Genomic DNA, 17,584 nt, shown 5'->3' with positions numbered 1-17,584 from the left:
GTTTAAATTTATATTTGATTTTTATAAATTTCATTTGAAGAAAAAAAAAATGAATATGAATTAAATTTCATTCATCAATTTATCTCACTCGATATTTTTATTTGAGATTTCATTTTTAAAAATTGACGAAAATAGAGACGAAAATTAAAACACTATTATATTAAAAAATATTATTATTTCTCAAATAATATTTAATCTTTTGCACAGTATATCTATTACACAGTATATTATATCTACTATTGATTATTAAATTGGATTAAAGTGAATTTGCAATAAATGTTAATCAAACAACAAAATGTGTTTGATATTGAAATTTGATAGTCATTATATATATATGAGTTAGTAAAAATTTATATTTATTTGGCTCGATTTGTGAGGTATAGTGCATTGAAAAAGTCTTTTCGTGGTTTTTTTATAGTTAATTATCCATTAATTGCAATTGATATTAATTAATTAATCAGATTTGCAATTTAGATGAGGAACACACAAAAAATAGAAGAAATTGTATGAAAAAAGATATAAAAAGAAAATTTTGATATTTAAAATTTTTTTTATAATAATTTTTTGCAATATTATAGATAGGTGTGGATATTTATTTCAATTAAAATATATTTTTATAGTTAAATATTATAGTTAAAAGTTAAATATTATGAATGAAATATACATTATGTAAATCTATCGATATGTAGATAGTTTTTCAAGTTACTTAAAATAAAATATTTTTTATATATTTGTTATAATTTTTTCTAAATTTTTTCTCTTCTGCTTAATTTTTGTTAAAAAAAAATTCTGTATGTATCTTAATAATGGAATATTTATTATATTAAATTTTACTTGTAGAAATTTATTTATAAAAAATTATAATTATAGAAATATTTAATTTTAATTTTCAATCATTTTCATCGATTTTTAATATGATTTTGATACTAAGATTTTTTTTTTAACAAAATTCTATTTCATTTCGATACAATTCGTTCGCAAACATTTCCAAATATAAATATTTTTAAGTCAGTTAATAATTGTGTCAAATTAATTAATAAATGCTTTAATTAATTAATTAAAAAATCATAAGGATGTTGAATGCTTTAGATTTAAGATAAAATTTATAATTAATATTGCAATGAATATGCAATGTGTTCCAAAGAATCATATATGACAATAATAGAAAGAAAGAATTATTTAACTTCACAATAAATACTAAACAAATTAGTGAAATATAAAATTTATAATTCGTTGTTTTATAAATATATCAAATCTATTAATTTTATTGTTAATTCGAAATTTCTACAAATATTAATAATAATTTTCAAAAATAAATATAACAAAATATTTTTTAAACTATCGAATCTTTATATTCGTTCACTACTTTATTTTTTGATAAGAAAATGTTTTAATGTTCATCAAGTAAACCAATCGGTTAAAAATTTCTTATTGCATAATTTTTTCTATCATTATGATTTGTCAATAGAAATACATTTATATTGAAATTTTATTGACTTTTATTGATACGAAGTTAAAAACAAAGTAAATTGAAGAATGAAGTCAATTATTCTTTTCTTTCTTAAAAAAAAATCTTCTTAAAAAAAAATTAATTTTCTATTCATTTTATTCGATATTTATTTCATATTTATTTTTTCAGGATTTAAGAGGTATATAATTAACTTGACTATTAAAAAGATATATAATTAATTTATTTTTATTATTCTTATTATTCTTATAATCACAAATATTTCAATTAATGAATATTGAAATTTCACCATATTAGAATTTTAATTTAATAATCTCCTCTTTAAATTCTTAAATTCTATAGAACAGAATTCAAAATTATAAAATTTTGATCGATAATTACATCAAAACGTCTTTTATAAATAAAATGAAATTCCATTCAAATTCATCCCATCATCATTACAAATAGAAAATAAAAAGTATACATAAACATCCACAATCTATCTATGAATCTAATTCTCGAGGATGAACACATCATTGCTCTAATTATCATGATCTCCATGACTCCCCAGAGGAATATTATTGTCCGCGACACGCAAGATTTCGAAACTCGGGAAGGCGGTTAAAGGGGGACCAAGAAGGGAAAAAAGTGAGAGCTCGATTTCACCTTACTAATATCGTCCTCCGCACCGATTTACATGACTCGTCTCTAACTCCATCTTCCATCTTCTTTCTTCACGCGGAATTTTTTCCCAACGACCTGGAACCCGGATTCGTCGCGAACTGGACATTCTTATTCGGCACGGCGCCCACGTTCAGAGCTAAAACCTTCGAAACGATATTCAAATCTTCCGGATTCCCAATTCCTTGCACGTTGTTCGGATCGCCAGCAATTCCAGATTGGTACAGCAGATGTTGAATCTGCCTGGCCGGCGTGGGAGGCTTCGATTGCTTGAACTGAGCGTAAGGATTGTAGAAATTCGCTGGAGTTCTGTGCGGTGGAACGAAGCCAAAGTTGCCTCTGTTGACCGCGATCTTGTTGTCTCCGTTGAAACCAAAATTTCCCACCAAATTGAAAGCCTCCTGACGATTGAATCTCGTCGTAGACACTGAAGGCTGGAAATCTGTTGAGAACGAGCCAAAACTCTGCTGGAGTCTCTGGTGTTGCTGTTGCGATTGATGCAACTGTTGGGGTTGAATCTGTTGCTGCTGATGGAGGTATTGTGATTGCTGCTGTTGCCGGAACGGTTGCAGACGCAATGAATCTTGTTGGAAGATCGGTTGGAAAGTTGGAGGCGCAGCTACATTTGGCACTTCTAAAGTTAGGCTAGGTTGTAAGTGAACGTTGGACTCGACAGGAGGTTGGAACGTCAAGAAGTTGTTGCTCTGATCGAAGAAGAACTGCTTCTGTGGTACAGGAGGAAGTTGGAATCGATTCAATCTCTGCTCCTCCAATTGCTTGAGTCTTTGTTCTTCCAGCTGTTTAAGTTTGGTCTGTTCCTCTAACTGTTTGATCCTGACTTGTTCTTGAAGGTAATACTGTTGCTGTTGTTTTTGTCTTAATTGTTGTTCATATAGTTGCTGCTGTCTCACTAAGAACTGCGTCTGTTGGTACTGTTGCTGTTGAAGCTCTGCCAATTGTTTCTCCAAAAGTTGTTGTTTGAATTCTAGTTGCTCTTGAAGAGTCAGAGCTTGTCCATCGTTAGGCGATCTAAAGATCGGAACAACGCTCTTGGGTACACCTTGTTCGTCTTGTTGCACAGTGAACGCTGCAACCAGAGGCGCCTGGAAGATTTTAACCTCCTCCGTTTTGTCCTTAGAATCATCTAATTCGGTTATTGTCACGTTATTCTTCGTTGAAACTACGGTAGGAGTAACTACGGTTGGTTTAGGACCGACCAACGCGTTTGCAATGCTGTTTGAAGCACTTCTGGTTAGGCTTTCGGAAACATCCGCTGGTTTCTGTATTAAACTTTCCATCTTGTTTACGGGGAAGATATTCATCGTGACAGGTGTCGTCTTCTCACGCTGTTCCTTCGATTCAGTTCTGAAATTTGACTTTTTCTCTGGCAATATCACGTTTTGAACGTGAAAGCTTCTGGCGTCTTCTTGTGTCGCTTTCTCGATATTCATCGAAGGTGTGTTAAGTGTTACATAACGAATACCTTCGACGAAACTGGAATTCTGCAATTTATCTTCACTTGGTATATCATCGTCACCTGGGAAGCTCTTGAAAGAGAATGTAGTCTTTTGTACGCCTAGATTATCGTTCAAATTCTTCTTTGCTATACCCTCGAACACGCTCGTGTCCCTTTGAGAGATGGTTTCCGATTCGTCTTTGTGTTGCTCGGCTGATTCGGCTTCTAGATCGGTCAAGGCTTTCAACAGAGCTCGACGAAGATTTTTGTCCAGTTTTATCGGTGGCTGGGTCACATCTAAATTTGTCGAGGAGATCTCTGGATTTTGAGATCTCGTCAAGGTGATCGATACTGTCGCCAAGAGAAACACTAGTTTTATCTGTAAAATTTAGAAAATTATTTATTGTTTATTGTGTTATATTTTATCTTTAAAATAAATAAATTTTTTTAAATTTGCTACATTATGCTAATTACATATGAAATGGCAAAATTTTATGAATTTACGAAACCATAAATTCAAAAATTTTCGGAAATAAATGATTAAATTTATTGAATAATATTTGCAATAATATTTATTATTAAATTAACTGAATACATACTTGAAGCTGAATACATACTTTATATATATATTTTTATTAATTATTCTTATATTTTATAATTTTTAATAATATTTTTATTTTGATGTTATTTAAATTATATTTATATACATTAAATATTTATTATTTTTATTATTTTTAATATTTTTTATAATTATCAAAAAAGGAAGTTTAAAATATTATATATTTAAATATTAAAATTTAAAATAAAATATTAATAGTTATTTTTTTTTTTTACATATTCTAATATTGATTTCATTTATAATAGATATAAATATTATTCATGATTATTTCTCGATTATTTAATATTTATATGAATGAAGAACGAATTATTATTCTAATATTAATTTTTACAATATGAAAATATTGATAAGAATGAATGATTAAAAAAAAAGAATTGTAAACTCGTTATTAATCACTGACAATACAATTGAATAAATTTTTAATAAATCTTATTATTTCCTATCAATTTCATTTTCATTTTTTCAATTCTTTACTTAATTAATTTTATCTTTGACAGATTATAAACGATTATACAAATTAACATTTTTTTTTATATAGAATAGAAATTGTATAATGGATTCAATGATAATTTCACTTACTGTATGTTATAATAACAATTTTATTTTCAATGTTTTATCGATTTTTATATAAATTTATATTTTTATAAGTGTAAAATAAAGAAATAGAAATTAAATGTATCAATCTTTAAATATTATTCCATTTTAAAATTTCCATTTTAAATATTATTTCATTTTAGATTTCTTCTTACATTCTTATTAAATTAAAAAAAAAAAATGAGAAATGAGAAAAATATTTTTATTTGTTAAAATAATTAATTTAAACTTAATTTTGTTTAAGAGGAAAAATAATTATATTGATTTAATAATTTGATCATATAATTCAATCATAATTTCAGAAAGTTGAAAATCTTTTTTGACATTCTTTTTTTAATTCTGGAGATGAATAAATATAAGAAAAGATTTAAGAAGAGTTATAAATTACAATGATTCGAAAAAAAAATCTAAGATAATGAGAACTGAATAAGAAATTTTCATTTATAAATCTTACATGAATTGTGATTGTTTTAGAAACGCTTCTTGAATTAAGTAATTCTTAAAATGTAATTCATTACACAATTAATTTTAAATTTCAACGACCATTTGCAGTCTTATCTATAGAAGAATATTGCAATTTTTATAAACGATTATTTATTTTATCTCTATTTTTCCATTATAATAGGATATGTTTGATAGAAATATCGAATTTTCTTCTTATCTGATAAAAAAGATAAAATATTTAAAGATAAAATATTTGAATAAACAAAGGATTTTATTAACATATTCAATATGGATGATGTGAATATACATATTATAAGGATTTCTTATTTTATAGCATTTGACGCATTCACAAATCACATAAACTTTTCTAAAAAATGTGAAAAATGAAAAAGAATTTTCCACGAAGAATTTTCCTTTCATATACAAATGTTTTCATTAATATTCACAACCATTTTATTGCTTTTTTCGCTATTTTAACATTGTTTTTTGTACTTGTCAAATATCTTTCTAGAAAGAGTTTCCTTAACGCTGAATATTAGCTATATTTCTGACAATTGAAATATTACCAAGTTGTATTTGCATAAGTTATAAAGGAGATAATATAAACACCGATTCTCTTTTGTCATTCTTTTATTCGTATATGCATGAACTGAGAAGATCGATTAATTATTGCACATGTTGGAAAGTCGATGCATGAATTATCTATATATACATGTATTCGCCACTAAAAATTTGACTTCGACTTTGTGCCGCACTGAATGTATTAAATATAAGAAAATTGTATTCAAATTTCCCATAAATTCAAAAATATTCACTGTTCAATTCTCACAATACTAGGGAACAGAAACTAATAATAGTTATTGCTAAGAAAGTAATAAGTTGAGCAAGTTAAACTATTTAACAGCCTGTTAAATATCTCATTGTCTTGCATGAAACATGTAATAGACGCGGTAAATTCTCACAAGTTTATGGAAGTATTCCTCTATAATTATGTAAAAATGAAATTACATTCCTATCTTCATGAGACGAAAGTTTCATCCAAGTTCGACATTTCTAAAAAGAGAAAATTATTGCGAAACATCCAGATGCTTTAGGATTCATATTCGTATGCATAAATTTAGCAATGGTGTTCTTCAATCAATTAGTAAAAACCGGAAACAGGCATAGTAAATTTATAGATCTCACGTAGTAACTTTCTGATACTTTCCATTTGAATTTCAGAATATCATGAATGAATTCAATATGCTATCGTGAATGATTCATTAATTAGGATCAATTGATTTTATAGAAATTAATGTTTAGAATGTTTTATTTCTGTCTTATCTTAATAAATTCATTTCGAATGACTTTAATCTAATTTATAGAAACATAAATATATATAATGTAACATATACTTCGCATATTGAATTTCTTTACTGAATTTTATTAATTAAATATATTAATCAAAAGTAATCTGAATATTTCAAAAGAATTTTTTTATAAATTATAGCTCTTTTAGAATTGTTTATGAAAATATTTGAACATTTCTTTATTTTATAACGAATTTTCTATTTTTAATTAAATTTTGTGAGTATTTAGAGCATAATGAATTATATATGGAGCAATTTTTTTTAAATTATCATTTCAATGAGGTGAAATCCTTCAAGTTTTAATATTAATATATTCGTATATATATTTAATATATATTTAATATATTCGTTATTTAAATATAACTTATTAATATTTCGTTTCTTAAATAATACTTATTGAAATGAAATAATAATATAAAATTATAAATAATAAAATATTTAAAATTTAATAATATTCTATAATAATATTCTAATTACAAAATGTTCAAAGTTTAATATTCTCTTATTCTGTTATTAAAAAATTGTATTTGAAATATATATATATTTATATTGGTAATTAAATAAGATTTATAAAAATTGTTCAAATTAAATCGATATTCAAAAAGTTAAAACGTTTGGAATTAATGTTTTTAAAAATATATATAAAAATAAAATAAGATAATCAAGTTTTATACATATATATAAATATTTTTTATTTACACTTAATAATTGAATCTATATCCATATTATTAATAATATTTACACGATTTAATAGTTCAACAAAGTTCAACAGAAGATATCAATAAGTATTAAGTTTTAATTAGATGATATCATTTTTCAATATTGATGTCTCTTAAACTGATATTTAATAATAGCTTTTTTTTTTCAAATGTTATATTAAATTTCTTTATGTTACTGATAAGCAAAATGAGATTTTAACATAAGTAAACTAAATTAATAGAATTATAATGCTATAACTATATAATTAATTTAAATGTATAAAAAAATTTAATTAAAATATGTATTAATAGTTTATTATGAATAAAATTATAATTATCGATATCATTATTAACAATTTGATATATTTTAAATATATATTTATTAAAATATTAATAACGAAAATAATTAGAATTCCTATTTTTTTATTCAAGATTATTATTAAAAATATTAATAATTGTTTATGTATTAATTATGGACAATGTTTGATTAATTTTTTATTCTATATATCATATATCAAATATATCAAATATATTTTTATTCTATTCAATATTCAAAATATCGTTAAGATATCAATAATATAAATAGAAATGAAAGACCGCAATATTTTTTCAACAAAGATTCAATACTTATTTTTATTACAACTTATTACAGATAATATTTTTATGTATTTTAATAATAAGTTTGAATAAGAAAAAATAGGAATCATTAATACACCTTAATGATTATTATATAAATCAATTATTATTATATAAAACTATTAGTAATATATTTTACCAATATAGATAAATATATTCGAACTTTCGAATAGTGAATACATAAGAATCGAAAAAATCGAAAGGAATCAAATCTTAATATTATATTTAAGTAATATTAAATATGAGAAATAAAAATGTAGAATAAAAATATTTCATTGATATTTTCAATAATAATAAACAAGTGATGTGAATTGTAAATGTATCTAATTCCTTTCATGTACATATATTTGTAAAAATTAAAAGAAATAAATAAGTGATTTATTCAATTATTATTTCAAAAATGATTTATTATTCAATTTCTTTTAATAATTAGAAAATCATATTGTATCATTAAAAAGTATTATTTTACTATTACACCCATTACTATATTACTATATTATAACATTTAGAAATGAATAAAATATTGAATATCGAAATTTGTTATCAAATCATTGATATTTTTGAAAGATATCAAATTTTTAATTAGATATTGCATAATTTTAATATCATTTTAAGAGATATTGTTTTAATTATTATATTAATTTTAAAAGAAAAAAAAATAATACTAATTATTAAAACTTAACCTAAATCTGAAACTTTTAATATATATCAACACTAAATTAAAATTAATATATTAGTATCAATAAAATTGATATTATGCATATTAATCTTAACATTAAACAATAGCTATATAAATTATTATTTATATTATTGCTATTTACATAAAATTGTCATATAGTTATTTAATTGCATAGATAAATGAAATGATTAATTGAATTATCAGAATCAAAAATCAGAAATTAACAATAAAATCAAATATAAATATAAAATCAAATACAATTCATTACAAGTGCACCGAATCTCTTATTTTCCCGGGTAATAGATGGAAATATCAGATATTATGTAGATCTGTTTTTTGTTTCATAAAGAATTTTCTATATGATGATGTGTAGAAAATTAGAGATAAACTAGTTTCATCTTTTTATGAAAGTGCACATTTGCCACTCGTTGTAAATTCTCACAAGTGAAATAAATCGATCCTCGACACGATCGATAGTATAAGTATAAATGTTCGTAAATCATTCCGAGTGAAAGTTATCGAATTCCATTCATGAAATTTACGAGTTTTCAACATTATATTTGTTTACAAAAATATATTTGTTTTACGTAAATATTCACGTAAACTTCTTTCTAGAAACGAAGAAATATCTTGATAAAAATATATGATGAATAATTACATATAAAAATAAGTAGGCTGAGAAATAACCGATTACAACATTTCTGTATGTGCCATATCATTATGAGAAAAACTGTCGAATATTATCAATTGTTCTATATTACGTGAAAGATTTCACAAAGTAATGGTGTTGTTATTTTACATTTTATTTATATATTTAACATTTTTTTATTAAATTACTGAGATAATATACAGAGTGATTAATTTTAATCTATAAATATTATCTTTGAAATTATTTGTTATTTGAAAAATTTTCAAATACGAATTGTATTATTTCAGAATAAATATTTTAATATATTTTAATAGATAAATAGTATTTTAATAAATAGCATTTTTTTATACGCATTATAAAGAATATAAAAAATATTTTTTAAATGAAATTATATATATTTTCTAATGCATCAATCGATTATTTCTTAGAAAAAAATATTAAATTACTTTAGACATACTATTAATATCATTATTAATAAATATCAATATATCATTAATAATTCGACTTACAGATAATATCATTAAAGCATTGGTAACGAATAAAAATTACTAAATTTTCATGAAAAATTTTCATTAAATGAGTAAATTTTCTCTTTTTTTATTCATATTTGTTATTAAGAATGTTATTAATGATTTATGAATTATTTATGAATTTATAATTTTGATATTCTTTACAATATTATTAAAATATTAATAATACGAACAAAAGTTTATTATAAATTATAAATATAATATGGTATTATAGTATATATATATAATATAGTATAGATTTATAATTTTTTAAAATTTAAAATTTGTTATAAATAACATTATTCATAGTTTTACTTAAAGTTTTTTCATGAAAAATAATCATTTATTTACAAATGACACATTAAAAAATATGCAATTATCTAATAAAAAATTTTATTTTCGTGTATTCATTATATCTATTATCTAAATCTAAAAAATATCTATTATCTATTATCTAAAAAAATCTTTTTACATTAATTGTTTCATTTGAAATATTGTTTAAATAATAAATAATTCGAAAGATAATTGATTAAAACGAATTATTATGTACATTTTCGAAATAATTAATTTGCTATAAAATAATTTTCCAAAAATTATTTTTTTAAAAAAGAAATTTCATATTATTATTAATGAAATAAAAATTTTAATTATAAAATAATTTGAATTTCTTTCATTTTAAAATAATTTTCAATATTATTTCTATCATTCAATATTTATATAAATATCTTCTATATAATCATCTTTAATGAATATAATTAAAAAATAAAAAACAAATATTTTTCTTTTAATAATTTTCTAATAATTATAATTTATCTCTTGATGATTATTTCTTATTTATAATTAAAAAATGAATCTTGATTAAAATTGATTATTTAAATTTTTTTTATTTTTGCATACCAAAAATGATGCAGACGCAGAAAGATCTTATCGATTTGTTGACCAGGCGAGGTTCGCATGTCTCGTAAGCTCACCTTGACTCGCAAACTTTCATTTCGGTGAAATTAATCGTAAAATTATATGAAATCTCATCAACTTTTCTTCTTAATTTATTCATTGTACAATAAAATTTAAAATAGAATGAATATAATTTTTAAACGATATTTTTTTTCTGTTGTCAAAAAAAAAAGTGATAATATAATATTCCATGTTTAAATTATAAAAACGATAATAGTAAAAATTTATTAATATAATTATTAGATGAGCTTATTATTATTATATTAAGAGATACGTAATTTGTAACAGATATAATTTGTACAAGTAGATTGCGGTTTAAATTTTCTAATGTTAAAAAGTAGATTAAAAAGTATGAAATTGGTTAATAATTTTTGTTAGTAACAAATATGGAAGAAATTAGGGAATAAACTGAATTAAATTTTCGTTTCGATTATAATTGATTCTTGTTATTATTAATCTCCATCCTTATAATACATTTGTTCGTACAATTACTCTGCTTTCTTACCGGATATTTTTATAAAAAATTATGTCATATAGTATTTAATTTCTAAATTTCTTTTCTGACAAATTCGCAAGATTACATCTAATATTATTCTTTAGATGAATACAAAGTTGTTGAGATTTTAAATTAGACATTATATTTAGTGATCTAAATATAATCCTAATATTATTATATTTAATACATTCTACATACATAGAATTATGTATCTTTCCATAGTATTATGTATCTCTATGCAAACTTATTATGTATAATTATATCGAATTCATAAAGTATTTTCGAAAAAGTTTTCATAAAATTTATAAATAAAAATTTCTTGTTTAATTCTTATTCTAATAAAAGATTTTTCTTTCAACTTATACAATTATCATACAATTTTTACGAACAGTGAAATATCTCTAAGTTATAAAAAAACTATTTTTACAAAAGTATTGATAATAATGTTTTTATTATATTGTAATTCATTTATGAATAGTATAATTCATTTATGGATACCAAATCTTTGCTTTTTAGCATAATGTTACGTAATAAATATAATTGTAATATGTAAATATTAAATTATTATTAAGAAAATTTTTGTGAAAGGATTTTTTCGTGATTAGTGCGTAAAAAAATAATACTTTTTTAATTTTTATAAATTATCAAGAATAATATCATTGCCCGAGAAATTGTTAAATATGCTTTATATGAAAAAAACTTGCTTCGAATCTCGTTAATTGGAGAATGAGATCATTTGGAATTATTTCAAATCTCTGTTCTATATATGTTCACATTTAAAGTATGTACTCTTTATATGTCTAGATTAGTCTCAAACTTTATTAACATATCATTGACCACGACATATATTTTATAATAATATCGCTGTTAATGTCAAATCTATTAAATTCAATATATTTTATTATTATCTGTCATTATTAAAAAGTAATTTGAATTATAAGCATATATGATTTTTAATATGTTTTATTATTATAATAATCTCACTTTATAAAATATATATGTATGTATATTAATAAAATATATATGTTTTATGTTTATACTTTTTTAATACATTTTATTAAAGAAAGAAATATTAGATTTCATAAACCCAGTCTGAGTAATTATGTAATAAAATTGGGCGTTTTATTTAGGATTAAGAGTGATAAAAATGGCCATCATTGTTTTGTATAAGATGATTACTTGTGACCTTCAGGTGTTGAAGACATGCGAACTTCCGATAATTAGTATTATATACTCAATACTGACTTAATTGATCAAGTGTAAAATCAAGTTTTTTTATGAATATAATATGAATTAAAATTCGAAAGCAGTAATTCGTTTTTAGTAAAAATGATGTTTGATGAGTCAAGATGTAAATGGTTTGTCTTCTTTAATTAACTTTTTGTATTCACATTAAAAAAAAAAAAACGATGAAAGGAAAATATAAGTACCTATTGTAAATTTGACGAAATGTGAAAGCGAATTCTTGTAATATATGTAACTTTTGTTAAGTAAATTCTTGTTATAAGTATATATGACTCTTGTTGACTATGGTCAATCACCTTTAAAACTAAAAGTAGAAAGCGAAGAAGAATTTTTCAATTTTCGAAATCATAAATTTTATAAAATATTATTTATAATTTATTTTTCTGTGAAGTAGAATAAAAATAGTTTAATAGAATAGTATTTTAATATTTAATGCGGTATCAGAAATCAAATGTAATATAACGAAATTTGATTTTTATTGATTTTTCATAATTATAAAAATAATTATAAAACAACAAAAAATGTAATGAAATCTAATATGGATACAGTAGTAACAATACTTATATCGAAAGCGTATATTCGAAAGCAAATTGAATATGTGAAAAATTCTTTTTCATTTTTCATATTTTTTGAAAAAAATTTATGACAACCCATTATTGGTTATTTAAAAAAAAAAAGTTTCATAATATATTAATTGCAATTCAAACAAATTGAATTGAAGTATATATTAAGAAATAAAAATTTATTTTTATTCCGTTTCTTACATCATTTTTTTTCCATTACAAAAAAAAATAATAAAACTTTTTTGATTGCCTAACTTAATGATTTAAAGATTATTTCTAATTTACGTATATTTATAATGATTATCAATAAGAAAATTATAAATTTTCTTATTATCATTTAATTATTATCAATAATAATTATAAAATCATTTATAATCAATCATATATATTAATTATAAAATCACAGTAATAAAAATCATTTAATTAATTGTCATAATATAATTTTTCCATATCAATTTTTACTCGTTATCATAAAATAAGTTACATGAAACCCTCCGTGACCGGTAATCGTGTTATCTTTTTAAAATCTGTTACTGCTGTCGAGGTCAGTGAGAACAAACAGCGGAACCTATTGTGATTATAAAACAATGTCTTTTCTTCAGACAGACACGATACGAGATAATAACATCTAGATAAAATAGAATTCTAAATAGTATAAAAATATCTTTTAGAAATCTTTTAATCAGCATTGAGATATCGAATTAACTTTCTATTGCTAAGTTAGATGAAAATGAGTTAAATGAAAATCTTTATTCAGATCCAAATGTGAGGTAATATATTATATAATAGACTAATAAAGAAGATTGAGGTCAAAAGTTGATTTTTGATAATTATGTGAAAATTATTATATTCATGACAAAAATTTTTATATAGCTATTTGACACGAGTCATAGCAATTTTGCTTTATGATAAGTTATTAAAAATAAATTGAAACCAGAGAAAGTGTAGTCATCCTTATATTAAAATATAATAATGTTAAATGAAATTTATTGAATGAAATTAAAATAGTGAATAAAAATAAACAAAAATAATTTTGTTTATACAAAAAAAGTTAAAAATAATTAAAACTTGTAGATTTTTATTAAAAATTAAGAATTTAGAAATTATTATATAATTATAATTATGATAAATATATTAATTATTTTTTAATGTATCGTAATAATTTTTTAACAAGTAAATTTATTTTTATAAATTTTTTCATTATATTATATTAAAAAATATTTTCTATTCATTATAATTCATTATAATGTTGTTATAATTGTTATGATTGCCAATGTTATAATTTTTAATTATATTTTTAAATTTAAGATTTAATAAGATTTAATAGCTAATAATTTAAAAGCTAATAAGATTTTTTAATAATGTTCATAATTATATATTCAAAAGAATCAAATTAAAAATTAAAATAAAGAAAAAATATTTATTCGTATAAAAAATATTTATATTATAATTTTTAAACACTAAGAGAAAATTATATCAGAATATTAAAAAGTTATTTTATTCGTTATTTATTTTTATTATATATTAGTATTACATATTTTTATATTTATTTTAAGACATGAATATATGTACTTCGATTGTATGTATTTTTGAATCATATGTACAAAATTTGCATTAATAACTATATTACATTTTGAATTTACTTACAATTTATATTTACTTACTTTTATTACTTACTTACTTTTATCTTATACTATTTTTTATTAAATAATAGATTATAAAAAAATTAGCCAAAATTAGTCATAATATTATATTTAATATTAATAGTAAATTATATTTTTTTAATTCGTTTTGTAAGATTTAATAAAAATAGAATTGATGGAAATAAATTGAAATTGATATCAAAAAATTAAAATTAAAAATGTTAAAATGTTGTTAGAATTTAGAAATAAAAAAGATACAAAAAAGATATAAGAAAATTCGAAGATATTATTTCATTTAATTGTTTAAATTCCATTTATACTCAGATTTAATATATTTCCATTTCATTAGAATGTAACATTATTTTTTAATAGTAATTTTCAATATTTTGTAAATATCGTAATAATAACCTTAAAATTAAAAATTCGTTATTTCAAATAGTATATATTTTCTTATATTTCAATATAAAAATATTTTAATCATTTCAAAATAATATAGTTTTATTTTATTCAAAATACAAATAGATATATTATTATATATAGATGTATTACAAATATGAATTAATAATAAATATATACACAATATATAAATATATACACTTCTTTATTATTAATGTATTTAAAAAATTATAAAATCCTGTAATTAAAGATAAAAATTAATTTTTATTTATCTATTCCAAATATTTATATTCTGGATAAAAGTGACAAATTAAATTTTTTTCATATAAATTAATATAAATTATAAAAATAATTTATTTTCATAAATTTTTCAAAGATTACAATTAATAAATAATGAAATAGATATATTTGATTAATATAACTACAACTAAGAATATATATGATAATTTATCGTTTGCAAGTAAAATTCATATTATCGTAATAAATTGTTTTTTTAAATCTATGATAAATTGAAATGTACTTTAAAGTAAAAAAAAATTAACTTTAAAAGAAATATGATTTTTTTAGAAATATGTTGTAAGAAAAATTAATTGAATATCTATATTTAATAATTATAATTTATCATTATTAAAATTATTATTTTATTATATTATTATTATAATATGCATTTAAAATAATTAACTATGATATGTAAATTAAATTTTACTTTTTTATCTTTACAGATTTAAAATAGATATATTGTTTTTTAATTATGATAATAACAAAAAATAAATTGATTTGATAATTGTTATATAATTATTTTTATATAATATTATTTAATGTTTTATAATGTTATATAATCATTTATAATATTGACAGAAAATAAAAGAATTATTTTCTAGCAGAATAATGCTTTTGTTGATGATAATAAGCTCAACAAAAATAATTTAAAGAGATTTTTAGAATTGATATATTATCATGGTTAGTCCTAATTTTAATATTATTGGAAATTTAATGTTATATTTTGGCAAAAATAAAATGAACCAAAAAAAAAAAAATTAATAATTGCTGAAGTTAAAAAATTAATAGTATTCAATTAAACATTTGAATAAAAATGACAAGAGATGAAATTATGAATAAGTTAATTATTAATACTCCTATTTTTTCTTTTATTACAAATCAAAAATAAAGGAAAATCAATTCAACAAATACTAAATATATTAAAGATATTAAAATTATATATTGTATATGAATTTATATTTTTTTACAATTTAACATGGAATTTTTAATATTCTTTTTTCTTTTCGTTGAAATTTATAAAAATTTATAAAAATTTTCTTTTATTTCTATGTATCATAACGAAATATTTTTTCAATCTTTTAAAAAATGTTAAAATATAGATGAATTTATACTTTACAGCATTATATTTTAGTAAATTTACAGCATTATATTTTAGTAAATTTATTCCTTAGTAATATTGATATGTATTTTTAAATCATTATTATTATTGAAGATATTAATGTTTATATCAATAGTATCTTGACTTATTTGAAAAAGTTATTTGAAAAATATATATCAAGAAAAAATATAACAACACTACAATATAACAAAAACTATAAATATAACAAATAAATTATATTACTTTACAAAACAATATTAATGAAATTAATATAGATATATGCTCTATATAGGACAAATTCAAATTTAAAGAACATTGAAAAATAGTTTGAAAGAGTAGTACGAAAAAATTCTAAATATAGATTAAGTATAATAATAAGTATATAATAAATAAATATAGATTAAGTACATAAATTAATAAAAAAATAAATTAATAAAATAGAAACATTATTTGTTAGAAAATAAATAGGTATTGGCAAATGTTATTTCAAAACACTTAAAACGCGTATAAATTCACAACGAATCTGATAAAATTTCTTAGAATATTGTGTATTTATAGCCTTAACAAGACAATGGATATAAAAAAAGTGCTCATGATCGGTGAATAGAATTTAATTGTCACACAGATTTCAAATCTCTGAAATCTAATATGTGTTTTTCAGTTAATTCGTTAAGTAAAAATTTATAAAAAAATTTCAATTAAATTACGAAAAAAATAATAAAGTTCACGATGTGTGATGCTCTTATTTTGATGTTTTTATTTAATATTTTGTACGTTATTTAATAAATTAATTTTTTTAAAGTCTCGAAAATTTAATTTTTTTCATTTGTTCCAATCGACGAATGATATCTGATTGATAATAATTGCAATCGCAGCAATCGAGCACGTCAATGTTTTGTTTACATTATATTGTTAGGTTTTGTTGAATAAATATTAGACATTACTCACATATACGTTTAATTAATAATTAGAATAACTATATTAATATATAGTTATTTTTAAATGTAGAATAGTAACATAAATAAGTAATAAATAGCATTAATATTGGGAAATAATTTTAGTTATATTCAAATATTTTTTAAATAAAATTTATTTTACTCGAAACTTTAAATGAAAAAAATTTTATCCTACGTTTTTAATTTATTTTT

At 20.7% G+C, this 17,584-nt stretch overlaps 1 protein-coding gene across 2 annotated transcripts in view; it reads right to left on the bottom strand.

The window, feature by feature from the left end:
* Positions 1 to 1,669: 1,669 nt before the first annotated feature.
* Positions 1,670 to 17,584, bottom strand: part of LOC133667099 (putative mediator of RNA polymerase II transcription subunit 12) — a 42,766-nt gene continuing 26,851 nt past the window's right edge. For both annotated transcript variants that reach the window (XM_062083286.1, XM_062083285.1), the window contains exon 4: positions 1,670 to 3,963. In XM_062083286.1, coding sequence (XP_061939270.1) covers positions 2,182 to 3,963 — 1,782 coding nt within the window. In that variant the 3' untranslated portion in view covers positions 1,670 to 2,181. The remainder of the gene's footprint in view (positions 3,964 to 17,584) is intronic.

The sequence above is a fragment of the Apis cerana genome, linkage group LG12 (genome assembly GCF_029169275.1).
Source record: "Apis cerana isolate GH-2021 linkage group LG12, AcerK_1.0, whole genome shotgun sequence".
NCBI lineage: Eukaryota > Metazoa > Arthropoda > Insecta > Hymenoptera > Apidae > Apis > Apis cerana.
This window is presented reverse-complemented; position numbering and strand designations above follow the sequence as displayed.